This window comes from Schistocerca americana, chromosome 6 (genome assembly GCF_021461395.2).
Source record: "Schistocerca americana isolate TAMUIC-IGC-003095 chromosome 6, iqSchAmer2.1, whole genome shotgun sequence".
NCBI classification, from domain to species: Eukaryota; Metazoa; Arthropoda; class Insecta; order Orthoptera; family Acrididae; genus Schistocerca; species Schistocerca americana.
Genome location: NC_060124.1, coordinates 448,191,154 through 448,213,214, shown reverse-complemented (window position 1 = coordinate 448,213,214; position 22,061 = coordinate 448,191,154). Strand labels below are relative to the sequence as shown.

The 22,061-nt window shown below is 44.9% G+C and overlaps 1 protein-coding gene across 1 annotated transcript in view; it reads right to left on the bottom strand.

Moving 5' to 3' along the window:
• LOC124619494 (zinc finger and SCAN domain-containing protein 22-like) overlaps positions 1-22,061 on the bottom strand; it is a 745,754-nt gene that overhangs the window by 149,972 nt on the left and 573,721 nt on the right. The window contains exon 6 of the mRNA XM_047145908.1: positions 15,824-15,989. Coding sequence (XP_047001864.1) covers positions 15,824-15,989 — 166 coding nt within the window. The remainder of the gene's footprint in view (positions 1-15,823; positions 15,990-22,061) is intronic.

Here is a 22,061-nt window from a genome sequence, read left to right as displayed (position 1 = left end):
TACTTGTTCGGATATACAAATCGTTAGCATATCTGAGCAGTCGTAAGTATGTAAGAGTAACACCATCACATTTTTTACATAAGGAAAGGTTACATAGTGGATTTCTCATTCATTAATCGCGTTAAAGTATTGTTTGTTTGTAAGAACATAACAAGATAATACAAGATTGCAATTTACACATGCTGTCGTGGCGTACCTCGACCATTGCACTGGCCAGCAGGTTCTCCATATCCCTCACACACTGAAAACATCCTTTCATGTGTTGGCGAGACACTAGCACGCCGCCACTAACAAGCCGCTTCGGATAATTAAGTCTGAAAAAAAGTTGAAGCATAAGTGAATGACGTACCCGTTTTTATCATCCAAGCTCGGTTCAACTCATGCCCAGCCTGTCTAGAACTGCTGTTGCTGCCAGAGGCGGTAGCACCGAGTACCCTAACGTATTTAGCAGTATTATTATCGCTATAATGTAAACAAAGAGTAAGAAACATTTCGATATTTATATATGTCCAGAAGCTGCAGTCGTGGCAGGTGAATATACGCAGTCAACAGGGGGCATTCAATAAGTAATGCAACACATTCTTTTCTAGGCGGATTTCAACTGAAAAATTGCGGAATATGTCGTGGAATATGGCCTCTTGAGCCCTATAGGTGGCAGCGTTGTGCCTAATCTTTGAAATAGCGTCTGTAATGCCGGTGCGTTTCAAGCAGTGAACTGCCACTGAGGTTCTTTTGGTGGAAAACCGTAGCATCGCAGATATTCACAGGTGCTGGCAGGACGTCGATGGAGACCTGGTAGTGAACAAAAGCACGGTGAGTCGTTAAGCGAGGCGTATAGCAACATAGCAACAAGGTCGCAGGAACTTGTCCAATTTTCCGCGTAACAGCCGGCCGCAGACAGTTTTGACTCCTGCCATGTTGGAACGTTCGGACACTCTCATTCGAGGTGACCGTTGGATCACAATCAAACACCTCGCTGCCCAGCTGGACGTCTCTGTTGGTAGTGCTGACAGACTCATACACCAACCGGGATACTCTAAGGTGTGTGCTTGGTTCAAATGGCTCTGAACACTATGGGACTCAACTTCTAAGGTCATCAGTCCCTTAGAACTTAGAACTACTTAAACCTAACTAACCTGAGGACATCACACACATCCATGCCCGAGGCAGGATTCGAACCTGCGACCGTAGCGGTCGCGCGGTTCCAGAACCGCGCCTAGAACCGCTCGGCCACCCCGACCGGCTAAGGCGTGTGCTGCCTGGGTTCCTCGCTGCCTAACAGGAGACTATAAAGAGCTTCTGTTTGGCCCAATGAAGAATGCACTGCGGGGAAGTAGTACATGTACGATACGGAGATTATTGCAGTACAGTAAGACGTTGGCTCCGACATAGACCGGTAGATTGGTACCAGCGAGTATATGGCACTCCCAGCAAGGTGGCATATGGCAGTTTCATTGATCGGAGTTTATATAAGAAGTAGAGTTTTGTAGCCAAAGGAGTGGGGAATACTATGGTATTGGGATCCTGAATAAAACCAATCTACACTACTGGCCATTAAAATTGCTACACCAGAAGAAATGCAGATGATAAAGGGGTATTCACTGGACAACTATATTATACTAGAACTGACAGGTGATTTCATTTTCACGCAATTTGGGTGCGTAGATCCTGAGAAATCAGTACCCAGAACAACCACCTCTGGCCGTAATAACGGCCTTGATACGCCTGAGCATTGAATCAAACAGAGCTTGGATGGCGTGTACAGGTACAGCTGCCCATGCAGCTGCAACACGATACCACAGTTCGTTAAGAGTAGTGACTGGCGTATTGTGACGAGCCAGTTGCTCGGCCACCATTGACCGGACATTTTCAATTGGTGACAGATCTGGAGAATGTGCTGGCCAGGGCAGTAGTCGAACGTTTTCTGTATCCAGAAAGTCCCGTACAGGACCTGCAACATGCGGTCGTGCATTATCCTGCTGAAATGTAGGGTTTCGCAGGGATCGAATGAATGGTAGAGCCACAGGTCGTAACACATATGAAATGAAACGTCCACTGTTCAAAGTGCCGTCAGTGCCAACAAGAGGTGACCGAGAGGTGTAACCAATGGCACCCCATACCATCACGCCGGGTGATACGCCAGTATGGCGATGACGAATACACGCTTCCAATGTGCGTTCACCGCGATGTCTCCTAACACGGATGCGACCATCACGATGATGTAAACAGAACCTGGATCACCCGAGAAAATGACGTTTTGCCATTCGTGCACCCAGGTTCGTCGTTGAGTGCACCATCGCAGGCGCTCCTGTTTGTGATGCAGCGTCAATGGTAATCGCAACCATGGCCTCCGAGCTGATAGTCCGTGCTGCTGCAAACGTCGTCGAACTGTTCGTGCAGATGGTTGTTGTCCCCATCTGTTGACTCAGTGATCGAGATGTGGCTGCACGATCCGTTACAGCCATGCGAATAAGATGCCTGTCATCTCGACTGCAAGTGATACGAGGCCGTTGGTATCCAGCACGGCGTTCCGTATTATCCTCCTGAACCCACCGATTCCATATTCTGCTAACAATCATTGGATGTCGACCAACGCGAGCAGCAATGTCGCGATACGATAAACCGCAATCGCGATATGCTCGAATCCGACCTTTATCAAAGTCGGAAACGTGATGGTACGCTTTTCTCCTCCTTACAACAACGTTTCACCAGGTAACGCCGGTCAACTGCTGTTTGTGTATGAGAAATCGGTTGGAAACTTTCCTCATGTCAGCACATTGTAGGTGTCGCCACCGGCGCCAACCTTGTGTGAACACTTTGAAAAGGTAATCATTTGCATATCACAGCATCTTCTTCCTGTCGATTAAATTTCGCGTCTGTAGCACGTCATGTTCGTGGTGTAGCATTTTTAATGGCTAGTAGTGTACTTTCAGAAGGAATGTGTTGCATTGCTTATTGAACGTCCTTCGTACAATACTTGAATGAGTCTCTGCTAATGTGAGACCGCTGGAGCAGGGTGTTTTCCTCCGGTGTAGTGGCCGCACTGGCAGACAGGCAGAGGTGCTCGCGTCGCCCGCAGAGAGTCCGCTGCCGGGAGAGGAGACCACACGGCTCGCGCTGGTGTCTGGTGCTTGGTGGCCCCCGGCGCGGGCAGCCACTCAGCTCACGTCGCCGTAATCACCGCAATTATTGGTGAGCCCCGCCATTAGGCGGCATTAGGCGATCACATCGCGGCCGCGCGGCCTACCGGTATTGGGACCGGCAGCCGGCAGCGACCAGCGACCAGCGACTGCCTACGCGACCGACCACTGTGCACGGCCCGGGGCGGCGTCACCCCAGCGAGAAATGCGGCCTCGCCGTTCAAGTGATTACCCCGCCGCTGTCCGGCCTTCCGCTTTGTTTATACAGCGCGCGTTGATACATCACGGATAATCGTGGTGATTTGAACGTTACTGGACTCTTCGCTGAAATACGGTGTTTGATTCAGTGTTTCTGTCCACCGGACGTTCGTTGGAGTCTTGACCCATATCGTTCTGCATCTACATATACAGTCCGCAGCCCTCGTGCCTTGCCTGCTGGAGGCTACTCATAATGTACCATTACTGTTCACTGCCCGTTCTGCTCCCCTTTCCTATTCCCATATCTACCCAGTTCTGTTTTATTCAGTGACAATAACAAGCACAATTGTTGATACGTGTCCATTGAGTATTGAATTTCATTACATAATATTACCACACAATTCATTACGTGCGGTTTATATGGAAAAAAATAACACATTCCTTGTGTCATTTTGATACGTCCACTCACCGAAATTTTAGTGAAATTCCTTCTATAAAGCGCAATATCTGTCTTCCAAAATCTCCACTGGAAGCTGTTCAAAGCTTTTTAAAAGTTTTTTCTTACTTTTCATTTTTATTTTTGCTCGTGCATTTTTTGACTGGTTGGATGCGGTCCACCACCCTTGAATATATACGATATGTTCCAATCTTTGTCTTCCCCTATATGTTTTACCCTTTATACCGCTTGTGGTGCCGTGGAAGTTATTCCCTCACGTCTCAACACATATCGTATCATCGCCTCCCTTCTTCTTGCTAGAGTTTTTCATGTTTCTTTGTTCGCAACCCTGCGCACAACCGACTCGTTTCCCAAAAGTCCCCCCAATTTTCAATATCCTTCCATTGCACAACATATCAGACGCTTCGATTCCTTATTTCGTCCTCCAAACGTACATTTTTAGGAATTTCATCCTGAAATTGAGGCCTGTGATAGATGCTAGTAACTTCTTTTGGACAGGAATGCCCTCTTTTCTCATGCTACTCTGCTTTTTATTTCCTCATTGCTCCGTCCGACATGTGTTATTTTGCTTCCCATTTAGCTGATTTCCTTCTCTTTATTTACGTCTTGCTCACATATTTTGATGTTAAGTTTATTTCTAATCTCATTTCTTTTAGTGAACATTGCTTTCGTCTTTCTTCGGTTTACTTGCATTCCATATTCCGTGCTCAAAGACTGTTCATTCCATTCTGTATGTCCTGTAATTCTTCCGCGTTTTCACTGAGGAATACGTAAGTATTTGACGATCTTGTCAATGACATCATTTCACCCAGAATCTTAATCCCACTGTGAACCTTCTGCTCTTAAGTAGAATAATTAATCCGTGAAAAGCTGTAAATGTGTTCTTGGAATACTCTGAATCTCTCCTGTGAATCCTGTTTGATAAGAACCAGTCACAGAATTTGATAGGTGATCTTTCTACAAGAGTTTGTTAGGCATTTAGCAATAAATAACTTTACCTGCTATAGCATGAACTGAGTGGTAACTAGTGCAAACCACATCATGTGGTGAATAATTAGCTAACAAAGCATCGAAGGAGGTTTCTGCGTGGCCTGTATCGGTAAAGTGTATCGTCCACTCTCGCGTGGTTACCGAACTGTTGAGCCTAACGCTCATGCAGAAATGAAAATACATGTGACTTCGTGTGGCGGTTCTAGGCGTTACAGTCTGGAACCGAGCGACCGCTGCGGTCGCAGGTTCGAATCTTGCCTCAGGCATGGATGTGTGTGATATCCTTAGGTTAGTTAGGTTTAATTAGTTCTAAGTTCTTGGTGACTGATGACCTCAGACGTTAAGTCGCATAGTGATCAGAGTCATTTGACTTCGTGTGACAGAATATAAGTATTGACATGAAGTCGGTAATGTATACAGGGGTAAGATCCAGATATCCAAGAATAAATAAGGTAATAAGGACGATCTTATTTCAAATGGTAGGTAGTGCCAGGAGCAGTGCGCTACGTATTTTCTCTTTTGTGTTCTGTCCGGATTCCACTATAAAACACTGGAAGGACGATCTTAGTGTGGTTGACACTTCATGTTGAGTGATGAAAAACGTCTTTACAGCATACTATTTAATTTTAGCTCTTTGTGTCCGTGTGTTCTGTGTTTTGCAGCAATTTATAAACGTAATGAAGCAATGGGAAATACTAGTGACCAAGAACGTAATAATAATTACAATCTGTATAAGTATTTTGTAGATTTATTGCTAAAATAAAATTAAATAGCAAATTGTCCTTTGCAATGTGGCATTCACAAAATAGATCTTTGTTGATTATGAAGAGAAATACTGATATGAAGGGGGCAAAGTAGTGAAATCGGTGCTTTGCGGGTCACTAGACTTAAAGAACATCGATGTAAAATGCTTATAGGACTCCGAGATGTCATATCGAGTAGGGTATTAAATGTAAATTGAGCAGACAATACAACAGACAGTTGGTGAAAGTTTAAAAAGGTACATATTTTTGGAAAATATACCTCAGAAAAATTTCGACTGTGAAGTCAATTTGAGCCACAATTTTCTCCTACATGATGGTGTAGAAGACGAGAGCAATCGAGAAGAATGCAGCTGATATTCGTTTGAGAGAATCAGCTGCATAAATTTAAGTATGGGGAAGGTCCTACAAACACGTAGCCGTGTCTCTGCCATAAGGACGATTTGTTGATGAAGTGGACGTGGTAGTAAATATTCCGATGATTGTTTCTTGCCGGAACTGTATTGAATATTTTGATGTGTTACGGATATATAACTCGATATTATAATACTGGCTTCAACATGTTGTGAAATAAGTAACATTGCCAATGAATTATGGGCTACAAAATCATTGACAAACACGAAGAAATCGAGAAATAAGCAAAAAATAAGATTTATCTCTATGTTAGTGACGAAGAGATGAGGAAAACTGAGAAACTGCTGTGATGGATTTTTAGTGAATGTAGCGCTTACGTAGATAGAAAATGTGTTGTTAAGTTGCTTATATAGTAGCCTCGGATAGTATGACCGCACAGATGAGCAGTGTAACGTAAAATGCTTCCTCCGTGCGATGTGGGTATGAGATGGTCGACTGTCGTAATGCGCGACCGAGCGACTGTCCTGGAAACAGGCAAGGAGCCTAAATGTCACACGTTATCATTTATTATTCAAACGTACAGTTGCTGGATTACCAATTGCTTCATTTACAGCTAAGACAAATCGAGATAGACGGCTGAGAAAGCAAATTACTACTAGGATTCGTTTGAGAATAGGCTGTAAATTATTCCACACAATGCGACTTTTTCCTCTGCATGTCCGATTAGATCACACCTTGAGCTATTCTTATTAAGTCATTTTCTGCCTGTAAAGCTACACTAGTTTTTACTGTCCATGTTGCAGTAAAATTATACAGACTTGGCACGATCAGAATTATCAAAGAATGAAGCTGATGGAATGAATAAAGGTTGCAGAAACTCGAAGACACAAACGAAAAACATATTAAAAACTATATATCTCACGGCCACAGCACTTTTATAAGGAATAGAGAAGAAATGTGTAACGCACTGAGAATTTATGGTTAAGGCGACCGCTCAAGTAAAGCGGGAAATCCGGTTCGAGCCCTGGTCCGGCACGGTTTTTCATTGTCATCATTCACTTACACAGCTGATAGTTGACCGTATTCGCAACTGCGAATAGGTTTCACGTGAGGAATTAGTTGTTTAATCTGAAGGTGAAACATTTTTCCGATAGGGCTTCGTGGAACTGCTTTATCGTTGAATGGTTCAAATGTCTCTGAGCGCTATGGGACTTAACATCTGAGGTCATCAGTCCCCTAGAACTTAGAACTACTGAAACCTAACTAACCTAAGGACATTACACACAGCCAAGCCCGAGGCAGGATTCGAACCTGTGACCGTAGCGGTCACGTGGTTCCAGACTGAAGCGCCTAGAACCACTCGGTCACAGCGGCCGGCCTTTATCGTTGACAAGTGTAGCCAAATACGAAGTGACTTCGACGGAAAATGATTATATCTCGTTATAGAGGGAGTTCTAATGAAACTTTCTGTGTTCAATGTTTTTAAATATTCCTATACAGCCAATCCCACGATCGATTCTCAAGACGTAGAGGACCTGAAAGATGTGGGGAAAATGTGAAATGCAAAAGTAATAGCACCGTTGACACACTATCACGTGATATTGCTTTTAAATATCAACTGATATAGAACTGCATAGCAGGCATCACGAACCCTTGTCTCCTCCGCCAAAAGGCACCAGCCAAACCTTGTTCCTTACTGAACTAGTTTTGGTTGATCTAAGCTCTGCACACTACACAGAGAATCATGGATACCCTGGGAAAAACCGTATAACACCCTTAAAAATAAAAGAGTTGTAAAACTCTCTGATACACTGCAGCAAAACAGAATCTTCCGTGTAACGCTGGAAGTCGGAAAGAGACTGTTGCAGCTGCAGAAAAAGTGGGATCGCCCAAGTTAATGTTCTAAGCTACCTCCCCTCCAATTCAACCTGTATACCAACGACCAATTAACACTATATTACGCGACCCACATCCTGTACGACGACGACATGGCCATCACAGTTCAAGGATAGAGTTTTGAGGAGGGAGAAAAATACACTGCTCTGCAAAACTTAAGGACGAGATCGATAAAGCAACGTAACACATTTATTTATTTTATTTAATCGTATGGTGATTTTATACAATATACAGCTGACTTAAGGCAAATGATTTTATACTATATACATATGATTTTAGACAAGATCAAACCTTAAAGTCCGTGTTTTTCGACCAGTTAATTAAGCTGGGTGTGAGAGCGAACAAGTCATCGGGAATTCCAGGGTATGAATGAAGTGGACAGCGTTCAATTGTCTGCTCTTCTTGGTTACATTCACACGTTAGAGAACTGATCCATCCCCATTTGTACCTTAAGTACCTACAACAACCATGTCCAGTCCTTAACCTGTTGAGGCGGCACCAAACGTTCCTCGGTAGGTCAAAACCTTTTGGCTTCTTTGTGGGATCGAGGTGATAGGCTCCTGTTCCCAATGTTTTTGTTGACCATTCATGCTTCCAGCTTTCGTTTAGAGCAAAATCAGCCGCGATGAGTTGTCCTGCAGTAACACTTGCTGGTCTTCTTGATCGCAATCGTTGCTGTGGCGGATGACAGAATTCCTGGTGCAATGGTAGAGAGGGTGATGCAGAGATTTTCTTGGCCTCCCTTAGTATAGCTTGTTTCCGCCTTAAGTGAGGTGGAGGGATGTGACTCAGTACAGGTAACCAGTGGCATGGGGTTGACTTGATGAAACCAGTAATTAAGCGCATTGTGTAGCTAAGTTCTGTGTCTACCTTCTTCACGTGTACACTTTCCAACCAGACAGGTGCACAGTACTCGGCAGCAGAGTACACAAGACTGATGCCAGTTAAACTAAGACAGTCAGCAGGGGTTCCCCAGGTGGTACCACTGAGCTTATGTAGTATGTTGTTCCTTGCAGCAACTTTATGAGAAAGCTTGGTGATGTGCTCTTTGTAGCTACTCGATTCAAATGAATGAAATTGCTGGAGCATGTTGGCAAAGGTGTCGCAGTCGTGCACAGAAAATTGGATGTCGCTCATGGCGTGAGATCAGCGTGGCTATAGCGTCAAATGGGACTTGCCCCACAACGCGACGCAGTTATGGGGTATGTTTTTCTTGGATGAGAGCAAAGTCAATACGAGTAGAGGTTTTGGACGTATTTTCTTGTTGCGGGAGAGGGGAACACGTGATTCACCCAGAAACGTTGTCGGACATGACCGTTTTGGTGGTCCAGGTGTTATGATATGGGAAGGCGTAATGTTGCATGGGTGTACAGACCTCCAAATATTTTAACCTGGTACAGTCAACAGTCACGTTACTGTGACAATGTACTGTTTCCCGATGTGCCTCTTTTCAGGCACGAATTCAACACTAATTTTATTCTCATGGATGACAATGTGCAACCGCATCGAACAGTGGCGATGGTGGAGCTCTTGTAACGAAAGGATATTCGGCGAATGGACTAGCCCGCCCGTTCCCCAGACTTCAATCCCATCGCGCACGAGTGAGATTAGATGGGGAGGCGTATTGCAGAAGGTCTAGACGCAACCAACATCTGCGCTGGTGGGCGAATGCAGAATGTTCACACGGAAACAACAACCATCCAGCAGTTATGAATGGCACTGGTGGAGGGAATGAAGACCCTATCACAACAACTCGTTACTAACTTTATGGCCAGAATGGGAGCCCATAACAGAGCCTGCATTTCCTTCAGTGGTGATTACACACCCTATTAAGCACGATGTCCCACCTTTTGTAATGCCCAGAGGAACATATTCAAATGTGTGTGCAATCCTATGGGTCTGAACAGCTATGGTTAACAGTCCTTAAGCTTATACACTACCTAACCTAAATTATCCTAAGGACAAACACACACACCCATGCCCGAGGGAGGACTCGAACCTTCGCCGGGACCAGCCACACAGTCCATGATTGTAGCGCCCTAGACCGCTCGGCTAATCCCGCGCGTCCCCAGAGGAACATCATGACTGCTGTGACTACAGTGTAATTATTGTCGTTTCTGTTCGTCTCATTGCGTATTTCTTTGAATTAGTTTCTCTAATATACTGTATCAGATCTTTCTACGCATGATCCAAATTTCAGCGAGCTGTGTTACTTGGCAGTGGGACACCATGCGAAAGTCGCTTTCGTCCTTAAATGTTGCACAGAAACTCCTGATACGCGCTCTAAATGCCCAGTCAGAAAATTACCAAGATAATTTTTTTAAACGAAAGCCCTCAAAAACGCAACTAATTGCCTTCCATCTGCACCCAAAACAAGCAAACTGAAAGGCAGTGCAACGTGAAACGGCTTCAAACTGGATGACGTAGATAAATCAACTTTCTGGGTGTAAAGTAGTAGAGTTGTTGTTATCACTCAACCCTCGTATAGCGTTCATTTGAATCACAAGGCGTTGGAGTTGAAATTGTCACACATTTTGCGTATTTTGGATCAACAAGCAGAGGGAAATGGGTTATCACGTACGTAAATGCTACAATTTTTTTTATGTTTTTATTTATTTATTTTTTTTTCTTTGAAAGCAGGTTGGTTGTACTCGGGATTCCAATACACTATACTATTCCCCACTCTTTCAGCTAAATTGTTTTTTAACATAATATCCGTTCTGTCCTACGGCCTTACGGAATATTACTCAGAGCGCCGATATGTCCGTGTGGTAGAGCTCTGCTGGTCGACGTCGGAACTAACGTGTTGCTGCATCAATAACCTACTTATCATGCATATCCTACTTCCCTTGGAGTGCATCCTTCATTGGGACAAACATATGGAAGTCAGAAGGTATGATGTTCGGGCTGTAGGGTGGATGAGGAAGAACAGTCCAATGAAGTTTTGTCATCTCCTTTAGGACGGACAGACTTATGTGAAGCCTTGGGTTGTCATGGAGAGGAAGAAGTTCGTTTACATTTTCGTAGCGACGAAAATGCTGAAGTAGTTTCTTCAGTTTCCTGAGGGTAAAACAATACTATTTGCACCACGGTGGAGACCATGAAACAGAATAAATCTTTCAGAGTCCCACAAGGTCTTCGCCATAACGTTATCGGCTGAGTGTGCCGCTCTCAACATTTCCTTCGGAGGAGAGGAGCGCGGGATTAGCCGAGCGGTCTAGGGCGCTGCAGTCATGGACTGTGCGGCTGGTCCCGGCGGAGGTTCGAGTCCTCCCTTGGGCATGGGTGTGTGTATATTTGTCCTTAGGATATTTTAGATTAAGTAGTGTGTAAGCTTAGGGACTGATGACCGTAGCAGTTAAGTCTCATAAGATCTCACACACATTTGAACATTTGGAGGAGAGGTAGTGTCGCGCCACTCCATGGATTGCCGTTTTGTTTCCGGTTCGAAGTGATGAACTCATGTTTCATCGCCAGATACGACGTTCGACGAAGTTGTTACGATGAAGATCACAATGCACAAGCAATCCCGCACAGATGGTCCTTCATTGCTCTTTATGGTATGTTGTTACGTGGCGAGGAACCCAGCGCACACATACTTTTGAGTGGCCGAACTGGTGGCAGAATGTGTTAGGACTGCCCACAGAGACATGCAGTTATGCGGCGAGGTGTTCGATTGTGATCCATCATATCCGCACATTCCAACATTACAGGAGTCAAAGCTGCTTGCAGCTATCCCATACGCTGGGAATCGGGCAGGTTTCCGCGACCTTGCGATGATGACAGACGCTTCGCCCAACCACTCACCGTGCTTTTGTTCGTGTCCACGTCTCCGTAGACATTCTGCAAGCGCCTCTGGATATGTGCGATGCTATTTGCTTGGAACACACCTCCGTTTAGAGGCATCACTTGAAGGCCATGTACAGCGCCTCCACCTACCGGATCTTCATGGAACTAGAGCGGCTGAAGCGGGAATATTTCACCATATTCCGCAACAAATTCCGCATTTTTTTCCACCGGAACTGGTCGAGAGAAAAATTTATTGCAATACCTATTGAACGCCCCTCGTAAATAGCGCAGAGCCATGCCGTTGTATACCACAGCTACAGTTACTCTAATACGAATATGATATGCAGGCTGCAGGATAGCATTAGTGAGTGTATATTTCGCAAGCGCGCTATTACGATCTGGATAAGGGCGGGCAGACGATTGCTCTCCAAACAGAGCGCACAGTAGCAGGGCGGCGCGTGGAAGGCAGACGAGCGTTTAATGAGGCGCCCGTCCAAGTTCTGGCTAGGCGCGCCCATCCATCTCCAATAGTCGGCGGGCGCCTGACGTCACCGGAGGCTGCAGCCTAGGGGGGGGGGGGGGGGGGGGGGACATCCATCATGCGCGCGCCCACGACCTGCGCTGCCCCCATTCGTCTTGCGACACGGTCGCCCTGACCGATACCGAGCATTAGCGGCAGGGAACCACAGCGACGAATTTCATAGGTTCGTTGGGTGCATGCACGTCCAAAGGAACAATGCATCGTAATTCGGAATAGCACTGGTATCGCAATGTCGTGTTTATCCGCCGACACCGTGCAAATGACTATCAAGTAAAATGTCTCACCTGTACAGGAACATACATAACGGGTGCACGAGTAAAGGTTGTAGGTACATGCTTGACGGCATATGGAAGTTTGGGTCTGGCCGTGAGTTGTGGACAGATTGCGTAATCGTAAGGTGACCGCTCGCGGTAAGTGGGAAATCTGGGTCCGAGTCGCAGTCCAGCACAAATTTTCACTGTCGTCTTTCCATACAGCTGATGGTTGTACATATTCGCAACTGTGAATACATTTTATGTATAGAAAAGCCTATGTCCACAAATCAGCACGGATTTAGGAATCATTGCTCGTGAGAAAATACGATTGCCATTTCCTCATGCACGTATCCTGCGAACCATGAGAGATGGTTTCAAGAATAAGGAATAGAAATAATTCAAAAGCCAAGATCGCTTAAGTACTGTTTACTGGATGACCGTATTTCATAGTATGTATAGTATGGTTCAAATGGCTCTGAGCACTATGGGACTTAACTGCTGTGGTCATCAGTCCCCTAGAACTTAGAACTACTTAAACCTAACTAACCTAAGGACATCACACACACCCATGCCAGAGGCAGGATTCGAACCTGAGACCGTAGCGGTCGCGCGGTTCCAGACTGTAGCGCCTAGAACCGCTCGGCCACTCCGGCCGGCATGTATAGTATGCATAACATGTATAGTATGTACAGTAAGTGTATGCGACAGTGTTCTTTGCGTGGGTATTTGATTAGCAGTAATACTACCGCTACGGTCGCAGGTTCGAATCCTGCCTCGGGCATGGATGTCTGTGATGTCCTTAGGTTAGTTAGGTTCAAGTAGTTATAAGTTCTAGGAGATGGATGACCTCAGAAGTTAAATCGCATAGTGCTCAGAGCCATTTGAATCATTTTCTTGCGAACCACTACAATCGCAGCAGGTAAACCGGCCCGTGATAGAGCAGTGTGATGCCGACCGTTGTTAGTCGAGCAGCGGTCACGTACCAAAGAGTTTTATCTTGTGACTTAGGTCTTACATATCTTATGGAAAAGAATGACCATAAGAGCAGTTGTTTTTTATTTTTCTAACAATGATTTTATACCAGCTGGTCTGCCTCATGTATCGTTATATCCGAATGGTTTATTAACGTTAAGCTACACTCAGGTATGTGGTGCTGTACTAATAGTAATGTATATAGTGTAACTCATGTGAGTCCTCCCTCAAACCTGTCATGTTGTTTCTTCACAGATCCGATGATGGCATCGTTAGTGTGTTGAAACCGGTTATCCAATAAACAGTTTTTAAGCGATCTTGCCTTTTGAATTATTTCTACAACAGAGTGATCGCCCCACTACACAATATGTCTTCACTGCAAAATAAGGAATAGGTTCCCATACACGGACGTGACTCGAAAACATCTTCAGTAACATGACGAGTACTTTCTCGTCGACGGCCGGTGTTCGTCAAAGACAAAGGTATCGTCAGCAGTGCCCCAGGGAAGTGTGACAGGACCACTCTTATTCTCTGCACACAAAACTGACCTTAGAGATATGATGAGCAGCGATCTACGATTGTTTGCTGATGACGCTTAGTACCTAGTGAGTCCCAGTTCCGTTAGGACTGTGGCTATGAAAAATGAAAGTCGTGTAGTATCTTCACAAAATCACTGTAATTATTCAAAACAGCCTCTCCCTGAATCCATACACAGCTGGCTCAAATGGCTCTGAGCACTATAGGACTCAATTTCTGAGGTCATCAGTCCCCTAGAACTTATAACTACCTAAACCTAACTAACCTAAGGACATCACAAACATCCATGCCCCAGGCAGGATTCGAACCTGCGACCGTAGCGGCTTTGCGGTTCCAGACTGTAGCGCCTAGAACCGCACGGCCACTCCGGCCGGCCATACTCAGCTGAAATAGCTTTAAAAGTGTTTTGAAACAGTCACTGCAGTCCTTTTTTTGCAATTGCATTTAGTCCTGCAGCGCAGTTTTCTTGGATATCGTTAACTGCGTCGTTAACGTGTGCTTCCACTGACAACTTCAATTTGGGGATCAACGAGAAGTCGGCTGGGGCGAAATTCTCCGAACAGGGCCGATGATCCAGGATTGTGATCCATTTGCTGGCTAAAACCTCTCGCACGATCTTCACTTTGTGGACTGAAGCGATGTTATGGAGGGCGACCAGGATATTGGCTCTGAGTATTCAGATCGGATTCGACCAATTCTCGACCAAAACGCAAAAAGCTCAACAGAAAAGTGGAGGCTGCCTCGCTCTTCCACCACCATTTTGCGACGAGTTTCAGACACAAACTGTTACACTCGCTCAGCGACCTTCTACACTGCTGTTGATGGAACTTGAAGGATCGTAATGCCTCAGTGGCCACGAGATAGCATTGCATTTTAGAATTTCACATAAGAAGTCCTAGCGGAACTGGGACGCGCTATCTACAAAGGAAAGAGTTATCGTTGAGCGACTGTTGAAGGATAGAGGATAGCTTAGACAGTATTTATATTTGTTGTGATGAATAGCAGCTTGCTCTAAATGTAACCATGTGCAAGTTAATGCAGATGAGTAGGAAAAACAATCCTTTAACGTTCGAATACACCATTTGTGTTCAGCTGCTTGACACAGTCAAGCCGAATAAGTATTAAGACATAACACTGCAAACCGATATGAAATGGAACAAGCACTTAAGATCGGTAGTAGCGAAGGTGAGAGTATTGTAACTTATTTACAAAGCAGACTGCGAATAGAATTCTTACGTAGACGTTCTTGAGTGTTGCTCTAGTGTTTGGGATCTCCGCCAGACCAGTTTGAGGGAAGACGTCGAAGCAATTCAGAGGCGTGCTGCTACATTAATTATCAGTAGGTGCGATCAGCACGCGAGTGTTACGAAGATGATTCGTGATCTAGAATTGGAGTTCTTGGAGGGACAATGATGAGAAAATTTAGAGAACCTGTATTTGAAATAGAGAGCAGAACAATTCTGTTGCCTCCGACGCACATTGAGCGTGAGGACCGCGAAGACAAGGAAAGTACAATTAGGGCTCGTACAAAGTTATACGGCGTTTTTCCCTCGTTCTGTTTGTAAGTGAGACAGAAAAGGGAATGACTAGCAGTGGTAGAAGGTACCCTCCCCCACCTGCTTGTGATTTCCTTTTTCTTCTCCGTCCCGGGATCGTATACATCAGTTCGAAAACACATTTTCTGCTGAAGTTTGCTGTTCCCTGTGTGCATTGCCATCAACATCGCACCGATTCCTGCGTCGAAGTGCTTGGTTTGGGATCTATTACCATCTGTTTAACATTGGAATTGAAATATGGTAAACCCGGTATACGCTGGATCTGTTGGTGAAATCTGCCTTCTGTAGCTTGATTCTTTGATAGACTGCGCTGTGGAACCTCTGAAAATACTCGTGATCTGGTTTCTGTGCCACCGTTAAGCAGCAAGGGGTACTCACCGGTGTGGAGGAAGAGGTGGTTCTTCAGGTTGGTATGCTTGCTGAAGCCCCGGTTGCAGATGTGGCACTTGAAGGGCCACGAGCCGTTGTGGACGTACATGTGCGACTTGAGGTCCCCGGGCGTGGGGAATGACTTCGAGCACAGACCGCACTTGTGGGGCTTCTCCTGTGGAATCAGAAAGACACAGTGATAAGTGGGCAAGTCCTATTCAGAGGCGAAGCTTGGCTTAAGGGCTCAAGGCACAATAAATAAAAAAGTGTGCTTTTCGTGAGCTAATATTTAACGCAGTACAGCTCTGAGACCCTGGATTTGACTCGAGGTGACTACCTCAGACATCTCGGAGGTACCATGACCATGATGCTACATGACAATCAACTTCAAATACTGTACAGTGATACAACTGAAGGAGCGACAAATCGAAAACATTTTTTTGTAAATTAATTGCATGTTTTATGGATGCAAACTTAAAACGTTTACAAACAAACACGTGTAGGTGATGATAAAAGTCAGACTGTGATACACAAAAAATTAAAACAATTACTTACAATTGATCAAAAATGTGCAGCAGCTAAGTAAAGTATCTGGGGTTGAATGTTGATGAGAATCTTTCCACAAAATCGTTGAAATTTCTGGCAGTGAGGTCTGTTGTATGAATAGAACGCCAACGATTAGCCTAAATAAGTCGCATCTACCTCTAGAAATCATTATTAAGACGTACGTGCCTCTGTACTAGAGAGTGGAATCACTAGCCCAGAAAATGTTTCATGCGCCTTAAGGTAGGCAACCCATCTTGCATCACCCACTCCCAGGCAGATAAAAAAATTGGCGTTGTTGGCCGGGAGGCCCCATCCGGGGAAGTTCGGCCGCCGAGTGCAAGTCTTTTCTCAGTCGACGCCACATTGGGCTGGTGTTGAGGATGAAATGATGATGAGGACAACACAATACCCAGTCCACATGCGGAGAAAATCTCCCACCCGGCTAGGAATCGAACCCGGGCCCACCGCAGGGTAGGCAAGCACGTTACCACTCAGCTAAGCAGGCGGACTCCCAGGCACATGATCTCAGTTGTGTTGCCTTCCTTAGTGTTCAAGAAATATTTTATGGGTCAGTTTTATTTTTAACAGCCTGTATGTTAGGTTGCAAGTGAGAGGTTGCATAGGACAAGGCGAGCTATATATGAAATAGCTTTATACACACTGCAGGAGAACATATTACTGAAGTTTGCACAGGCTTACAAGACCAATTCTGTGGAAGCAAAATATTTTTCCACAATATATTCAGATGCGTTACCATGCAGCCAAGAGGTAGGGCATGGAACAGTGGAAAAAAAATCACACGAGACGAATCAGAGTGGCACGAGTTAAAAAAAAAAAAAAAAAAAGCCGAGAAAGTATCCACGGTAGAAAACTGGCCTCAAAGAAGGGCAATTTAGCAACAGCGTGTAAAAATATGTACGACAAATATTCTGTGTCTATGTAAATCGTATGTAATTCCTGGGCAACCTACCCAAAAAATGTAGTATTCAGAAACTATTTCATCCAACTTGTTTTAAGCAAGTTGACACTAGAACGCAGACATGAAAATAATCCAATGAATTCGTTAATGTGAACGGACGTGAGTTTTATAAGCAAACAAGGCGTTACATATAGAAGAGTTGTATAAGCTATTTTTAAAGTTCGTTCACTTCGATGAGTATTAATGTGCCATTTTTGTTGGTAATCTGTATTTAATCGTATGTGGTTGTAATTTTAGATGGTTGAAGCGAGGGAGGGGACATCCTTATTCATAATAATAACATAAAAATTTATTACTTGCGTTTGCTACTGTCATATGATTTCCGGTTAGGTACCAAAGAAATCTACCCTAAAATACGGCACCAAAGTAATGTACGTTAAGAATACTAAATTCGTAGATAAATGTCAGTCTTTTCAGATACAATAACTATTGTGTACTTATTGACAAGTTTAATTCTTGGGGTACGGTACGTTTTCAGACTCACAGAATCAGATATATCAAAACTGACATATTTTAAATCTGGCCACTCTTGGAAAAATTTCTGCAGACGCCCATGACCGCATATCTTTTGTATAAGATTTGTTGTAAGACTCCAGAAATTTAAAATTAGAAAGCAAAAAGAAATTACAACTAGACCCGCAGTCGAAATCACGAATCCGAGTATTTTAATGCAAAATTACACATTTGCATGTGAAGATACGTGTCGTGCCTTTAAGTATATTGTTGCCAAACTGCCCTTTTTAACGTTCATTGCCAGCCGGAGTGGCCGAGCGGTTGTAGGCGCTACAGTCTGGAACTGCGTGACCGCTACGGTCGCAGGTTCGAATCCTGCATCGGGCATGGATGTGTGTGGTGTCCCTAGGTTAGTTAGGTTTAAGTAGTTCTAAGTTCTAGGGGACTGATGACCTCAGAAGTTAAGTCCCATAGTGCTCAGAGCCATTTGAACCATTTAACGTTCATTTTCTACCGAAAATATGCACGCGACGAAATTTCTACCGAAAATATGCACAGGATGAAATGCGAGAGACGCGCGGGATTAGCCGAGCGGTCTGAGGCGCTGCAGTCATGGACTGTGCGGCTGGTCCCGGTGGAGGTTCGAGTCGTCCTTCGGGCATGGGTGTGTGTATATATCCTTAGGATAATTTAGCGTAATTAGTGTGTAATATTAGGGACTGATGACCTTAGCAGTTAAGTCCCATATAATTTGAGACACATTTAAACATTTGAAATGCGAGAAATTGCACTGCGATGTCCGAGAGCTTCAATTTTGGTTCATCTTGGATAATATTACATTAGTAATTAATGGGTCAGCTGATAATTATTTCCTTGAAAATAGTTACCGAATAATATTATTACTTGTTGTTATAAACGATAAAAAGCTACGACTTGGTCTATTTCTTAGGTGGAAGAATGCACCAACACTAAATAAATAAATATATGGAAGCATTTCAGATAGGAAAAAACGGCATGTACATCCAGGTAGCCAAACGACTAAGGCAAAGTCGAATAGGTTCATGATGGGACGACTTCTAAGCTTGAGCTGGAGTACAGCATGAAGACGACGCGGTCGTGCAGATGGACAAGTACCCTTGTACGTTGGGGGCAGCGACTAATGCTAACAGGTGTGGCAGCCTCGCGCTCCAGAGACGCGGACATGCACCCTGCCGCATGCAGATGAGGCAGCTAGCAGCCAGCTGCTGGTTGCGCCTCCGCGGACGCCGTGCTACACGGAGACAGTCGGACACGGCCATCGCTCTCCGCCGGGACGGACACCGTGCCATCTTCTTCAGCCTGCACTGCTCGGCCTACACACGCCGGCTTTGCCTCTTTATCTGCTCAGCGCTGATCTCTCTCTGACGACAAATGAACGCGCTCGTTTACACACCAGCGTGAACCAAAATCTCTCACACGGCGGCACACGTATAACTTTTGACGCTTTATGGTAGCTACTTTGTCCTACCTGACGACGATTGCTGTGCGCACTTACAATGAACAAGCGAATAACTTGAAGCTGGTAATGAACTAATTTTTTATTCCGGCAATGTAATTTCCGTCTGCCTCGGTTATAACCAATGTTTTGGAAAGGTTTCGCTTGGTTCTAAGGTAAATGCCGTCCGGAAAATCCCCTCCCAAATATTTAACCTCTGTCCCACTACCCGCACGCCTGTTATTTGAAAAGTCCCTGATTCTACAATGGCTCAGAACTCGATCAGCACGTCTACATCTGCTGTTGGGAAACTTGTTTTTGCTGAAAGTAACATGGGTAGATTTCAGTATTTAAATATCCTAAAGGAAAATGTGGAAAATGGTGCTAATAGCTTGGGCTTAGGCACAGATAATTATTTTCAACAAGACAATGATCATAAGCATACAGCGAAAGTTGTTCGTCTGTGCTTGTTGTGGCAAACTCCCCATACTTTCAAGTTTCGCACACAGAGCTCAGACCTTAATCCAGTGGTATATCTTTTGAATACGCTTGGAAGAATGATGAGAACACAAGAAATTCGTAAGAAGACTGCTGTGAAATAACGTCTACACAACAAGTGCGAAAGAGAGGGAGGCGGCAAATAAAAGTGGTCCGGACGAGTGGATGTGATGGGACGTGAATGTATGCATACAACCACACCCCGTGACGAGCACCCACGTATCCCTGCCAGTGGAGCAGGTCAAAGGGGACGATGGCACTCACAGTGGAGCAGCCAGTGTTCGTTGTGGAAAGTTACACGACAACAAAGGCGTGGCCAATCGTGTGGTCCGTTATTTCCTGAAAAGTTTAATGGTGTCAAACTGCCAGCAAAGAGTGCCATGAAAATGGAGTCAGATAGGATCTGTTTTGAACAACAAGAAACATACCGAAACGTGCCCGCACACCAGAAAGTGTGGCTGTGGTTCACCAGAAAATGGATCAGAGTCCTTCCAAATCAACCCAAAAACTATCGCAAGAGACCGGCATATCACTTCGACCATGTGGACGAATACTCCACCTTGACCTGCACATACATCCCTGCTGAGTGTCTGTTGCTCATCCACAAAAAGCAGCAGACAGTCCTCAGCACCTCCAGTTTTGTGATTTCACTCAGTGAAAGTCTTGAACATGGGTGTGCTCTTTATGTCTGCTAAAGCCTGGTTTCATCTGAGTGGCTATGTCAGCTCACAGGTTCTGGGCAGCGGAGAATCCGCATAACTCCCACGAAAAAACCATCGCATGATCAGAGGGTTGGGGTTTGATGTGCAGTGTTTGCATTATTGGTCTCATCTTCTGTGGTAGCATTAACAGAGGAGGAAATTACCCACAGTTACTTCCAACAGGATGGAGCTATTGCCCACACAGCCGGTCGAACCTTGGAGAACATTTACACAATCTTCACGTCTGACAGAGTTGATAACAGGGATTAGTCTGGTCGTGGCCTAAGCTGGCCAGCCAGGTCACCTTAAGGGGCAGAGTGGAATTACTTTGTGCGGGGAGCCCTCAAGCCTAAGGTGTACTGTAGATATCCTCATAATCTTCAAGAAATGCAGCAGAACATTACGGTTGAGAATGCAGCAATTCCACCACTCCAGGTTCGATCCATCTTCAGCAGCTTGCCGACCAGAGCCATAAAGTGCCAAGAGATGAATGGTGGTCACTTTCAACATCCACTGTAGTTAGGATAGTACTGTATTTCCTTTCCTCTGCTGTGTTTCTTTGTACACTAGAAGTCTGTCCTCCACGTCACTTTTAACTGCCCTACCCAGTATTACCTCAGAGACTACCAATAAACTGGTTCATTGCATGCAAAAAAGATTTACAAAAGTGATACATTGATGAAGCAACTGTTAACATTTTCATTATATTTAAGTGCATTTCAAGTTTTTTTGTGTGTATGAATACTTTTTCCCCACTGTGTAATGCCAGCTGGGCAGAATTTTTATTTACTTTTTGTGGAAAACTAGCTTAGTTAATTCTTTTATATGCACGGATTGGGAAAGGAAACCCAGAAGACTGTTAGTTTACCAAATAACGTCTCTGGTTGCGATATTTAGTTCTAATAAATACAGTTATCCTGTATGAATACCTTTTTTCTATGACTGTAAATGTAGACAGCTAATGTTCCAGCTTCACTGAGGCTGCTCATCAGTTCTTGTGACGTCACCACAATCTCGCACCTCCTGCGGTGACGACAGCGCTCCTCCGCTGGTGATGACTCACTTTGCCGGCCAGCCGTAGAGCGCGTACGGCACTAAATTAACCGGCCTTCCTGTTCGCTGCTGCGGAGAGCGTCCTGTACATGCCTGTCTGCGGTGTCCAGGAGCAATCTCACGTAATGCCAGGAGACCGTTCCGCTAATGAACGCGCAGGCCACATTACAGGGATGGCGACGAATAAAACGGCCAACTTTACTTCTCGCTGCTGCATTAGAAGCTGCAGACAACCGGTACCGCGCTTCGAGCCAAATGAACCGGTGACTTCACAGCCGCCGTCCTCTTCGTTTTGTTTCCGGGTACAGTACAGATCGGGATGTGCTTTAAGTCACCAGCCAACATGCATGCGTTACATCACACTAGCAGACCAACATGAATATTCTCAACTAAAGTTACAAAAACGCATTTGTACCATTCTGCTGACATCTCGTAACAATTACCAGGAACCACAGAGCAATGTGACATGCCACCTAGCAATTAATTACAGAAACTCGCAATAAGGGGTGTACCACACCCCTACACACCACTGCCGGGTTAATA